The sequence below is a fragment of the Polypterus senegalus genome, chromosome 10, assembly GCF_016835505.1.
Source record: "Polypterus senegalus isolate Bchr_013 chromosome 10, ASM1683550v1, whole genome shotgun sequence".
Classification (NCBI taxonomy): domain Eukaryota; kingdom Metazoa; phylum Chordata; class Cladistia; order Polypteriformes; family Polypteridae; genus Polypterus; species Polypterus senegalus.
Window position 1 is genome coordinate 11,866,741 of NC_053163.1, and position 14,205 is coordinate 11,880,945.

The 14,205-nt window shown below is 40.3% G+C and overlaps 1 protein-coding gene across 1 annotated transcript; it reads left to right on the forward strand.

Moving 5' to 3' along the window:
* The first annotated feature begins 4,783 nt into the window (after nucleotides 1–4,783).
* On the forward strand, nucleotides 4,784–10,974 carry LOC120536375 (interferon-induced very large GTPase 1-like). Its single transcript, XM_039764700.1, is given in 6 exon segments — nucleotides 4,784–4,869; nucleotides 5,248–5,402; nucleotides 5,541–5,722; nucleotides 6,537–8,751; nucleotides 8,754–10,136; nucleotides 10,748–10,974. Coding segments are annotated over 6 exon segments (4,248 nt in total).
* Nucleotides 10,975–14,205: the final 3,231 nt, after the last annotated feature.

Consider the following 14,205-nt stretch of genomic DNA (forward strand, 5'->3'; position numbering starts at 1 on the left):
ATTAATCTGTTGTATCCTACTAAGCAGTATGCTATACATCAAATGTTTTAATAACAATACAATAATAATAAAACATTTTATTTATATTGTCCCTTTCCCATTTACTGTCATGCCAGCTTTCTTTCTGTGTCCCGGTCATCAGTACAGTTATCAGAGGCAATTTTATATAAGCTGAAGTTACAAACCGGCTGTTAAATTGACAGGAGGTAAAAATGAAAGACTCAGTGTCCACAGAATAAAAATTTAATCCAACAATAGGAAGCTACTAGTAATAGATATACAGTACTTCACATTTCTGTTTGTCTTTTTTTCCACACCTTCTCTATCACCACCTAGTGGCACAAGTACAGAACACAACATATTCCTCCTTAAGAATAGTACCGCAATTACAGTATGTAAGCTAAACATCACTAAAATTATAATGAACATTGAATTACATCAACATTCATATTTATGGTACATAGTCCTCAAGCCATCCTGGGGTTCTTCTCACAAAAGCTGGAGGAATGTGAGACACCTCAGACATTTATGTCAATGTAGACTGGAGTGGTAATTGTACTGGACCATCCCTTGAAACCTTGCTTGTCACAGGTCATTGACTTGGATGCCAATATTTTTCCATCTACTAATAGGTAAGTATACAGTATAGTCCGATTTCTTTATGAACTTCCACAGTTTGTGAAAATTTTTGGAACATGAATTGGATCCCAAATACGCACCTTGTCCCCTTTATGAAAATGAGTTTTCTGTGCTCCACGTCTAGTATTTGTATACTTTTTCCTTTTCTCTTGAAGGTAGGAAACTCCCTTACCAAGAGCATCATCGTCAGCTTTGCAGGAAACAGGAGGAGTGATAGCGAGGCATGTTTGCCTTTTTCAGCTATGAAGCAATTCAATAGGAGAAACTTCTGTAATAGTGTGTAGTGTTTCACAATATTCCTGAAGGAATTTGGAGACAGCAGGTTTCCAGGGTTTCACTTATAAGATAGAAAATTGGATGCAGCCTTTGAGAACACAAAGAAATCTTTCATTTGCAGCTGGATGGTATACTGAAGTGTCTATGTGTTGTATATCTCTTTCTTTCAGAAATGCTGCAAAGTCTGCAGATGTGAATTGAAATTCATTATCTGACACAATGGTATGTGGATGTCCAAATCTGCTAAATTCTCTTATTTTCACCCCTTTACTTCAATGCTTTACACAGCATCCTTTGTAACCTTAAGGAACTGCAGCTAGACGAAGAACGATCAATTGTAGCTCTCAGCAAAGTTAGTTACCAAAATTCGGAGAAAGGTGTTAAGTTTAAGCTTTACTTAAATAATTAAATTTGTTTGCATAATAACCAACGTAAGCAATACAAAGAATTCTACAACCTGGGTGGACTCATGCAGTTATCAATCAGTTCCAGATGACATTTCCCAGATGGCTAAGTTTCTTAGTTACAGATTATAAATACCCTTAGTTGAAAACCCCTTTACAAGTGTCCGTGAAAGCAATTGAATTAAACACATTATTATGCAAGAAACTGAACTAAAACTAAAACAGAGAATGTTTTCTGCTGAAAGTCTCATAGCCACTCTTTCAACCTTCCTTTCAAGTCAAGTCAAGTGGCTTTATTATCTTTCCTTCCATGCACCACATTGCAGCATACAGTGACACGGTGCAACATAAACACAGCGCAAGTGCAAGATATGTAAAAAACTATACTATAATAAATAGATACATAAGTACATATTAAGTAAGTGACTAGGTAGTAATATTTTAGAATAAGTAATAAACAAAAGGATGTGGCAAGTGTAGCAAATGTGTTACACATATAAAAAGCTTCTAGGAACAGATCTGAGGGCAGGGAGTCAGCACAGAGTTTAGAGTCCAGACAGGTAAGGGGTAGAAGCTGTTGTGGTGCCTGACAGAATTATTTCAGATGCTACTGTGTCTTCTGCCAGATGGAAGTGGAACAAAGAAGCTGTGGGAGGGGTGGGAGCAGCATCCCACAATGTTGTAGGTTTTGCAGATTCATCACTTTATGAAAATGTCTAAAATTGAAGAGAAGTGAGGTCCAAATGAACGTTTCTGCAGTGTGCACTCTCTGTTGTAGGACCTAACAGTCAGAGACACTGTTCTGAAACCAGACAGCGATGCAGCTAGTCAAAATGTTCTCAATAGTGGTGAGAATAGGGGCAGGTAGACTTGCCTTCTTCATCTGCTGAAGGTAATGAAGACACTGCTGCATCTTCTTGGCTGTGGTGGTGATGTTAATTAACCAAGTAAGATCAGCTGCCAGGCATACCAAGGAATTTGGTGCTCTTGATTAATTCAACTGTAGAGACCTCAGTGTGCCGTGGGTTGTGAACAGCATGGGCCTTCCTGAAGTCAACAGTCATCTCTTTTGTCCAGGTTAAGAGACATATTTTTGCATTTGCGCCATTCTGCCAATTATCGTATCTCCATTCTGTAAGCTGACTCATCCTCATTGTTGATGAAAGCCACCATGGTTGTGTCATCCGCAGATTTAATGATGATGGTGATGTTAGAGCTGTATGCAGCCATGCAATTGTGAGTGAGCACATTAAATTGAAGTGGGTTGAGTACACAGCCTTGAGGGACACCAGTGATCAGAGGGATGGTACTAGAGATGGTGTTTCCAGATCAAACTGTCTGGGTTCTCTCTGTTAGGAAGTCCAGGATCCAGTTGCTTAAGAAAGTGCTATAGCCTAGCAGATTCAACTTCCTGTGAGCTTTTGAGGGATGAATTGAAGTCAATGAAAATCATTGTAACACAAGTGTCTCTTTTGTCCAGAAGGGACAAGGATTAGATGAAAAGTAGGTGATATGGCATCCTCAGTCAAATGGTTCAGGCAATAGGCGAACTAGAAAGAAACATGTGATGTGGGAAGTGTGGCTTTCAAGTGGTCCAAGACTAGTCAATGAGGCGAGAGACAGAAAACTTCTCACCCAAATGAAGCGCACATACCTGCTTCTCTTTCTGCTAGCAAAGTAGCTAAAACTGTTGCAGTTTCTCAAAAAATAGGAAAAGTATCACACAAGCACAAAGTCGATTCCCATGGGAGTCAAAAGCTACTTGAATCTGCAAACAGACTTCACACTTCACTTTCTACAACATTTGGACAAGTCACTGCTCACCTTATCTTGTTCATGTAAATAAATGATGACTGTTCCCAGCTCTGCTACACACATTTGTGGATTTGTGATCTGTGCCTTGTCACTCCTCTCCAGCACTCAGTCTCACCTTAAGAACTCAAGATATACCTCCACTGCTTTCTGTTTGCTTTCCTATATACATCTCTGAATGGGTTGCCTTATCCCCTGAAATGAACCTTTTACCCGTGGAGATGCTTTTACAGGTGACTTTAGAGAGTTCTGAGTCATTCACAAGTAACTGATCCCACCTTGTTTCATTCTCTGCACAGTTTCCTGGCCTCTATAACATCGATATTTTCCAGTGATTAAAAGAGACAGGGTATAGTAAAAATCAAGAATTGATTTTTTGCATCCATCAGTCAGACTTGTACTTCTTCATCTTCTTGTTGTATTTTAATAATCATTTAAACCTCAATCAAATTTAAAGTCAAACTCAGACTGTATTTAAGTCTACTAAGTCATATACTGTTTTTGGTATTTGACCAGATTAACATTCTGGAAGCTGTTAGTAAATTTTACTGAACTACAGACTCACATACACATCAGTAAGTAACAATAATAAATAAGATTTTCATTTTTGTTTCTTTTAAGATGTCAGGCAGCTCTAATCCAGACCAGGAAACAGAAGGCCTTCAGAAGCATTTTAAAGATGTCGGACTTGACCCTGCCTATTGGCTTCCAAAACTGAAAGAGACGCTGGGTATCATTTCTGTCCAAGCCTTGCCATATGTGGGAAGAGAAGACTATGAAAAACTTTTACCACACTGCAAAGCAGAATGGGAGAAGAGAGCACTTAAAAGTGTATTTAATATAAAAGAAGATAAGTCCGTAGTTGAAAAATTACAAAAGGAACAATTAGAGAAGGCCAGAAAAAGACAAGAGGAGAGCAGGTGTATGCTGAGAGAACTGAGAACGTTGTATGAGCAGGGCAAGGAACGGAGTGACCATGACGTAGAAGCCATAAAGGAGAAACTTCAGACAGAACTTGAAATACCCCCTGAGTATTGGTCAACCTCAACTGTCCCATTGAAAGCTGTGATAGAAAATATGCAGAAACAGCTGGGTTGTATGGAGTCCTCACTTCAAAAGAGTGAGAACCTGTCAGATGGAGAGATTATTAAGAATGCATCCGGCGGTCTTGCCTTAGAGGGAATTTACAAGTCAGATAAACTTGAGGACCTTATGAATAAGAGGGAGCAATTGATAGATCTCCATCAGTCCTTCTCTCTCGCTGGACCACAAGATACTCAGGTCTTTGAACAAGTTGAGGTTTCATCCCATGAATCAGAATCCACTTTTGAAAACTGATGGAAAAAATGGGAAGAAGCATTGCTGCTGCAGTTAAAGGTGGTGGATGGGGTTTCAGCTTAGATGACGACTACAGGAAAAAACATCTTCTGAATTTACCAGAACAAGTAATTCATTGACAGAGAAGAGCTACATCTGCACCATGAAATATAATTACATTCCACTCGCCTCATGCTTTATTAACAAATCAGATCTGACTCTAACAAAAGCAGCACTTGATGAGCTCAAAAAGATTGAAATGCTTGTAATGAATACCAATGACAAAGAGCTTCAATTGAAAGAGATTCAAACATTTTTTGACAGATTTGGAAGTCATGCAAACCAAGGCCCTCTACATTTTGGAGGTATATACTGGTGGAAGGCCTCCTGTGAAGGATTTCACTCTCAAGAAACTGAAGAGGTGAGAAGGATTGTATCAGAGTCATTAAATTCTTACATTGGTGCCAGTTACAGTGGATTTGGCTTAAATGTTTCAGCAGGAGGTGGCATAGAGATGTCATCTTCAGAAGGATCAGTTACTGGAAAGAAAAAGGGACATTCTGAAAAGTAAAATTCAACTTACAGTGTCAAAAACTGGTGGCCCAGAAGCAGCTGATCAGCTTTTACAATGGAAAACTGGACTGACATCCAGCAGCAAGACTTGGTCTGTCATTGACAGAGGACAAAATTTGGTGCCAGTGTGGGAAATAATCTTGTCCAGTCATAGTACAGAATTTAGAAATGTACAAACAGTTGCAGATTGTCTTGCTGAAGGATATGAAACTTTATCTGGATTAAGGACAAGTGATTTAACTGGTGCAGAGCTGGGCATCGTCTTCAAAGAAGTTCAGGAGGTCTTGAGTACCATTAAGTCATGGAATGCCTCTGACCCTGAGCAGCACTTGATACAGCTATCAGAACTGAAAAATAACCTGATTGACAAAACAAAGAGCTGTAAGGTGTGGATCAATGAATGTCTTTCAGACCCTTCACTGCAGGGTTTTTTATATTCCATTGTGTCAACTCATAAGACATCACCAAATAAAAACAGCGCATACATAAAATCACAGATGCGCTTGCTTCTCCTTCCAGATATTGAGGAATCAGAGAGCTTTCCTAAAAGAGTTTTCATTATGACCTGGCTGAATGAATCAAGACGGGAAACAAAGAAAGAAGAGTCTGTGAAGAATGTGTCTCAACTATGCAACATTTTCCAGCTAGTAAAAATGGAAATTCAAAATACTTCTTCTCTGAAAGACTTGCAGGAAGTGAAGGTAAAACTGACCAGTAAAATAGCATTTTCAGTTTTTATGTTATGTAAACATTTTAGGGAGATGAAGCAAATGGAGGAGTTATCATTGCTACTGTCCATTGTGACTGTTGTGGGATATTCGAACACAGCTAACACATTTCAGTCAATTCTTGATTATCCAGAAATCATCTTCATTCATAATGAGCTTAACAAAGCAATGGAAAAGTATTCATCTTTAAGAAGGGAAAGCATCTTAAAATCACAGGCCTTTGTGATCATCACTGGCCTTACAGTAACAAATAGATTCACAAGAGTGACTCCTGAAGTGAAGAAGAAACGTCTGTCGTTCCTGGAGTCAAATTTAAAGGATGTCTTGCTTGAGGATATTAGAAACCTTCTACAAGAATTCAGTGAGGGGCTTATTGTCTGGAAAAAATTAGAGGACCAGCTTAACTCCATAATGAATGGAACCTACCAGAAAAGTAAAAAAGATGAAAGTGCAGAGTATGTTGAGACAAAATTAGGGACTGTCTTGAAGAGAAGACCACGTTCAAAGAGTGAAAGAAATGAATCTGAACCAGTGATGCCTCCACTCCAGACTCGCCATGCTGTAATGTGATTGAACGGCTGCAGCTGAAGCCTTTTTATCCAAAGAAGCTGACAATGTCTGACGTTTTGTTGATTGACAAATTCTCTCTGCACGAGTCTCAACCATCCTCCGACCATGACATTCCTTTTTGCTTTCTCCAAAAACTTCTCATGATTGATTACAAAGCAAGACAAATTGTATTTAAAACAAGAAAAGCAGAAACTGAATCTTCTGAAATGAATGTTAGACAACCAGTGCAATCAGTCTGGAATTCTTTTTGGATGACCCAGACATTTCTAAAGATAACACCGATTGCAGTGTCAAACCAGCAAGCCTTCACTTCATGGATGTCCAGATGGCTGTCTATCACTGCTCTGACATGTTTCTCTGGCAGTACATCACATCCAAGCTCTCGATTTGCCAGTTTGCTCTTCCATTGTTAGTGCCCAATCCGTCCACTACAAAGATTGAATTGCCAATATGGTCCTTTAGACCACTGAAAAGGAGTTGGAAATGTGCAGATACACTCAGCAACCAAAGTGCTCCCCTGAAGAGCATCACTGCTAACATCTGTAGCACACCAGTGCCTATGGTGACATTCATGCGGTTTGGCCGTTGCACTTCATCAAAGTCCCAGATCATGAATGGTTTATTAAACCATCAAAAGCATGACACTTTTTATCACAGGGATTGCAAAGGAAGCAGTAATGAGAGTCTGCTAATGGATGGGGTTGTAGAGATCTCATGGTACTGTCCAGCTGGAAATAAGGATGACCAGTTTAATGAGTGTATTGCATTTACAAATCTCCGAGGGGATGCACGAAAACATGACAGGCAAGTCCAGTTTCTTTTAGAAACTTCAAGCATCAATGTTGTTGTTCTGATGGAAGATTATCTGGATTCAAAAGGTAAAGAAATATTAACACAGCTTGTGCAATCTCCAAATCCTCTAATCTGCTTGTATGCAGATAAAACAAACATTGCAAAAGGAAATCACGAGACCAGAGTGAAATTAGCTCTGAGGAATCGAAATCAGTCTGAACTTATTCAAGAACTAGCAGAGTGCATTCAGGGCCTTCTGACAAAATCCAATGTGAAATTCAGCATTGAACAGGGTGCTGATGTTGCTAGAAGACTTCATTTTTTAGTAGATGAAGATGACAAAGATTGCACTGCCGCTAAAAAGATGGCAGAAACTGCAGTGAAGCCATTAAGAGAGATGTCACTGTCAGATGCTAAAGAAAAGTTCATTCCACTTCAAGGGAATTTATGGCACAACTGGTGTAAAAAAAATAAAGAAACCAATCGCCTACGGGCAAATGAAAATCGAACCATTGAGCAACAAAGAGGTGACATTGAAATGGAAAAAAATCATCTTCGAAAAGAACAGTATAAGAGAGCTTTTCCACTAAATAATGTCATGAGGGAATTTATTCAGTATGTCAACTCTCGATCCACAATAAGACAAAAGTTCTTCCTGGCATGGTTAGGACAAATTCTGAATGATCTAACATCAAGAAAGCTTCAAACACTGAATGAAAAGCATTCTGAATTGTGTGCAAAAATGGAAGAGCAAAAGAAGAAGAGGCAAAATACAGACATCATCAAAAAAGAAATTGAGGTATCTTCTGCCAGACTTGTGGCTTCCACTTTGGGTCTGGAACATCTCCTTCGAGAAGTTGGTCAGATCTATGAGACACTGGCATCCCAGCATATGAAAAATGAAATGTTTCTGTGTCTACCACAACTTGCTGCTGACCTCATGATTTCTGGGCATCCCATTGAACTGATGGATGGAGACGCTTCTCATGTTGCTATTACCTGGGTGAGTTCAGTCCTTGAACAGGTTATTGCTAAGCTGGGAGACAAAAGAGTTTTTGTTCTTTCCGTTTTAGGAATTCAGAGCACTGGGAAGTCAACTTTGCTGAATGCCATGTTTGGTCTTCAGTTTGCTGTGAGTGCTGGTCGTTGCACCAGAGGAGCCTTCATGCAGCTACTTAAAGTCAAGCATGAAAATAATGAACTCAACTTTGACTATGTGCTGGTGGTCGACACTGAAGGACTTAAAGCTTTAGAGCTCGGAGACAAAGCTACTCTGAAACATGACAATGAGCTTGCAACATTCGTAATTGGCATTGGCCAGCTGACTCTGATCAATATATTTGGGGAGAACCCTTCTGACATACAGGATATTCTTGAAATATCAGTGCAGGCCTTTATGAGGATGAAAAAAGTAAAACTGTCTCCAAGCTGCATTTTTGTTCATCAGAATGTTGGAGAAATAACAGCAGGAGAAAAGAATATGGAAGGAAGAAGGCGGCTGCTGGAGAGGCTGGATTTCATGACGCAAACTGCAGCAAAACAGGAGATGTGTGATATCTCACGATTTACAGAGGTCATCAAGTTTGACATCAACAGGCACGTCCACTATTTCAGTCACCTTTGGGAAGGAAATCCTCCAATGGCCCACCAAACCCAAGATACAGTGAAAATATTCAGAAATTGAAGCAATCTCTGTTTTCTGAAGAAATGCAAGAGGGGATTATAAAGATTTCAGAATTTAAAACCCGCATGGAGGACCTCTGGTCTGCTCTTCTGGATGAGGACTTTGTCTTCAGTTTCAAGAATACATTGGAGATTGCAGCGTATAGGAAGGTGGAGGAGAAGTATGCAGACTGGAGCTGGCGGCTGAGGAGCCACATGCTTGAGATTGAGAACGAGCTTCGCAACAGCATTGAAAATCAAACACTGCAAGATACGGGAGATTTCAAATTGGATGAAAAAATTCAGGTGAAATATAAAGCAATTACAAAGGAGGTGAATGAGTACTTCAGTAAAGAAAAAGATAAAGACTTAATAATTCAGTGGAAAGCAAAAACTGAACTTGGTTTGAAGGATCTCCAATCAGAGCTTGTCAAAGGGACTGAAAGGAAATTAACTGATTTAATTAAAATGAAGCAGGGTCTGAAAAAAGTAGAAGAGCAGAAAGGAAAGTACGAGTCGGAGCTGATGAAGAAGAGCCAGGATTTGGCACGAGAGATTAAAGGTAAAAATTTGACATTACAAGAACTAGAAAATGCCTTTCAGAAGATGTGGACTCAGTGGGTGACTCGAGTGAAATCAGAGATGCCCGATGTTCAGCCACCCAACATAGAAGCCCATGCTGATGCAGTTTTGTTGGAAAACTTTGAAAGGAAACTAATTGACTCCTGCAAACAGAGCAAGTCTTACATCAGAATCCTTTACGTTGATGATTATTCCGCATATCTACAAATGAACAAAGGATACGTGTTTAAACACACCATAAACCAGCAGGACCAGCTCTGTATGAGAAACCTCACCAGCAGCATAATACAGGACATTAATGACTACATTAAAGAAAAGGAGGCAGCCAGAGTCGATTACAATAAAAGCTTTATGTATGAAATCATCAACACAATTTTAAAAGCAGTAAACAACTGTAAGTGTAACCAAAATAGGTTTAAAATTAAGAAGGAATACGCAATTGACTTAGCGTTACATTTAAGAGGTAATTTCATACGCCGATTTAAAGAGATGAACCGTGTATTTCAGAAGGTTAACAATCCTCTGGAATATCTAGAAAATAAAAAAGAAGACTACTTTGAGTGTTTTCAGATTTACTGCAGCGGGGCGAGCGCAGCTACTGTGTTAGCAGACCGCGTCACTCGAGAACTAAAAAAAGCCATCCGTCAGGAAGTCTACAATAAAAGTTCTGCACTAATAGCTACAGAAATACGATGTGGTGACCAAGCGTTAAATGGAAATAAATCCAATCTCGAGAATCACATCTTACTGTCTCTTTTAGAAAATCTAGATTTTAGAAGATGTGAGCAGTACATTGATAACCCAAAGGCATATTATGAGGCGTTTATTAAAGAACGAGAGGAGGCCTGTTTTTCAAGCCGAAATCCTAGAATTTTTCATATATGCACAGAAAAACTTGAAAACATCAAGAGCAGCGTTTCTTTGGCCATTTCTAAATCAGCTGCTTATTTTGGAAATACTTGTACAAAAGCAACTGCTTGGATAGAAAGGTTTTGCAAAGAACTTAAAAATGAAATTGTTTTCTCTATTAATAATGTACGAGGCTTTGAAGGTCAGGATATTCAGGACATGAATTTCTTTAAAGAAAGCATCAATGACTTACTGAATAGTACATATTTAGAATTAAAGGAAGAGTTTAGTGGCAAGACCCCTCTTGATAGAAAGCTGTTTAGGTCTCAGCCTCATGAGGAATTGTTCAAACAGTGCTGTGGTTGTTGTAAAACGTGTCCTTTTTGTTCTGCCATGTGTATAAACACAATGCCAACCCATGAAGGTGACGATCACTGTGCTCAGTTCCATCGGCCTCAACAATTTGTGGTATAAAATGGTACAAAACTGACCGTCTTGTGACTGATATTTGCTCAAGTCTTGTCACCAGTGACTGTCTTCTAGTGCTTTCAGAAGACAACAAAATTCCTTACAGAGATTATCGGCAGGCAGGTCCCGAGTACGCCTGTTGGTCCATCACACCAGATAAGTCATTGCAGCCATTCTGGAAGTGGTTTGTATGTCACTTTAAAGCAGACTTGGAGAAGAAATACAATGGGCGCTTAACTGACATCCCTGATCATTGGAAAACCATTACAAAGGAGAATGTTATTGAAGCACTGAAGAAATAGTGGGGAATGATATCGCCAATGCACCTAACCTGCATGTCTTTGGACTGTGGGAGGAAACCCTCGCAGACAAGGAGAGAACATGTAAACTCCACGTTGGGAGGACCTGGGAAGCGATCCCAGGTCTCCTAACTGAAAGGCCCAGGGGGAATGCTTGATTTTTCAAATATTATAAGAATGAAAAATAAATTATAACACAAATTAATCTTAATTTTGGGTGAATGGCCTCGTCGCAGCCTAAGAGTGAGTTTAATCATCTTAAATTCACAAGCAATTACTGGTCCTATGCTGTAAATCTAATTTGGACTAAAGTGTGTTTTGCTTCAGTATTTAGCTCTGCTGCTGTGGAAGACGAATGTTCTCTTCATTCCCTTGTACTAATTTATGTCTGAGAAGTAAGCTTTACAAGACCATGTAATAGCCTGCTTTGTTTTAGAAAACAGAAAAATATTTGTGCAAAGGACTCAAGGTCTAAGCATTCCACACATGAGTCGGCCTTATCACGTTTTCCTTTACCTTACATTTGAACGCCATAACAAAAGGGGCCAAGAAATCAAGTTTTACAAGGGACATTAAATGGGCTCAAGGATTGTGTATAATAAATATGGTGACTGTTGCATTTTATAATTATATTAAATCACGCATTCTAGGGGTATAAAACGGGACCCTACGTAACAAACAGGGTTCAGAAGAGCCCTGACGCTGTCATGTATATTTGATTGTCTGCTTTTCTGAAACTCTTCTCACCGTGACTCTGTAATACTACATTTTTCTTTATGTCACTATATCTGGACAATACTGTTATGAGTTTTATTCACATGTGCATGTTAACTGTGGCACACAGGGGATCAGCAGTTAGACGTGTTAGCCAAGCATTGGATTTGATAGCCTAAGACAACTGGAGGCTTGTATAGTCAGCTTAAACACAGGTTAGGGTATTTCTGTCCTCTATCAGCACAAATCTTCTTTCCTTATTGGGAGAATGAGAATCGGCATGTAAGCACTATGATATGTCTGTATTTTGGGGAAGAGGAATTCAGCCCTTGTTTGGAGACAGAGAAGACCAGCAAATGAAGCAAGACATTATAAAAGGTCTGGACAGTGGCCAGACCCTTCGAGGCTGTGTCGACACAAAGGTGTTGGAAAACCTCCCAGCGTAGGGACGGAGAAAATGGCTGACTGTGTTGATCCAGATTCCCACCTGGATAAAAGTCTGTCCATATGCCTCCCCGTCTGTAACCAAGCGTAAAACGTCAGTAAATGTAAGCTAAAAGATATTTTGTCTCATGTGATTCTTGTACCCACGTAATCACTATGGGAGGGATATCGCCTTTTCTGGTATATTATGATATTGTTTAATTATTTAATAAGCCACAATATTAAAAGAACACATTTCCAAGAGAGCTAATGCCTCTGCAAGAAACAGACTCTGGAAAATAAAGCTGCTTTATAACCACATCTGCTGTCGGGTCTGAATTTTTCGTCCACAGTTTTGGCGCCCAAACGTGGGGCAGGAGACGGCGGATGGCTCCTCGTGCAGGATCGTCCAGAGGACCGTGGTGGAGCCGATTCCGCCGGATCGGGTCCAGCTTCGGTAAATGTAGGATTGGCCTGCCTTGGGCGTTTCCTGCATGGGGAGTCCCTGACCTCTTCCTAGCCGATACGATGCACGACTTGACGGGCATTTCCAGGCAGGTGGATGGAGTCACGGTGAGTAGATCGGGGGATTCCTGTTAGTTGAGTTTGACTGGTATGCTAGAAGTAATATGAATATAGAAAGAAAAAGAATAAAAGTATATGCAAAATAAAGAATAAGAGAGCATACTGTATCAGACCCATAGGAGGGTTCTAAGGACTCACAGAAGGTGATTGGGACCCTTCGGAAAATGGCACAGTGTGAATGTTAGTTAGTCATCTCTGTGAAGTGGATTAGAAAGGGGTAAAAAAATTCGAGGAACGGGGGTGAAAGGGCGTATTTAGAGAATGTGTGTCTAAATAAACGGGAGGTTGAGTTTTTCATCCGCTGTCTGGTCATACTCTTGTTTCAACGGGTTGCTAAGGTGACAGAGACAATACCCTGGCAGATTGACGCATACAAACCGTCTGATGAAGGGATCGGGGTAAAAACCTCCATATCCCGGACTCCACAGGGTGTATTGATGTAGGATTCTGCTGATGCAATAAACGGACACAAAAGTCACCTGAAGCTGTAATCCGGGAATAGGAGCGGACGGCGGGTGGAATGGGGTTTATCGAGGGCTGAGTCATTTTCTGCTGAGATCCTTTGCTTACTATGGGCAAAAACAAATAGCAAGCCAGTCAAACAGTCCCCCAAGAGTCCTAAAAACCTAACGTTAGAAGGATTATTTTCAGGGGATCGCCAGGCTCTTAGTGCGCTGTAGGGCGGGTCCCCTAGAAAGCTCATTGAAAAGAAGACAGGATTAGATAAAAAAAAAAGGCATGTAGAAAGTAGAATAAGGACAGTGCAGGTAGATGGTGTGGAAGGATCCGGAGATATGAATGAGATACAGGACATTAGAAAACACTGTGCAGAAATACACAGGGTTGTTGTAATGGAGGTCCTTATCGGATGGAAATTTATGACAGATGGGAATTGGTTATTAAAGACCGTGACGCTGGAAGCGGCACAGAAACGGAATGAGCTTTAAGTTGCTGAACTTAAGAATAGAAAGGAAAAAGAAGAGCTGCTTATAGCTTTACAGAAAGTGCAGGCTGATACGGGACCCCAGTCTGAAGGAAGGAGGAGAAGGAGTGACAAAAAAAAAAAACTTTTATATCCAGCGCTCTTCCCAACACTTTACCCACAACCCTTCCACGCCACATTCACTCATTGCCCCAATGGCTCCTGTGGTTACCGATGCCCCAGTTACTGATGATTTCTTTGATGAACAATATCAGTGCACCCCTCCTCACTTACACATCCTGGATGAGTGAGACTGACGGCCACTTGTTAGGGGCTATGGGAGGCTCTTCTAACTCACACAAAAAGCCCTCCATTTCACAACGTACTAGAAGCAAACCCTCAGAGATAAGTCCCCTGAAAACCTTACCCCGTTTAAGTCCCCTAAACCTTTAGCACCCACATTTTCATGCCCTATAATTGAGGTCCCTAACCCCCAACACGATCCCACACAACCCCCAGGAAACAATAACCCCACTACTGTAATGATACATCGTAACTGGGATATTCAAGAGCTGAAAGATGTAGTGTCC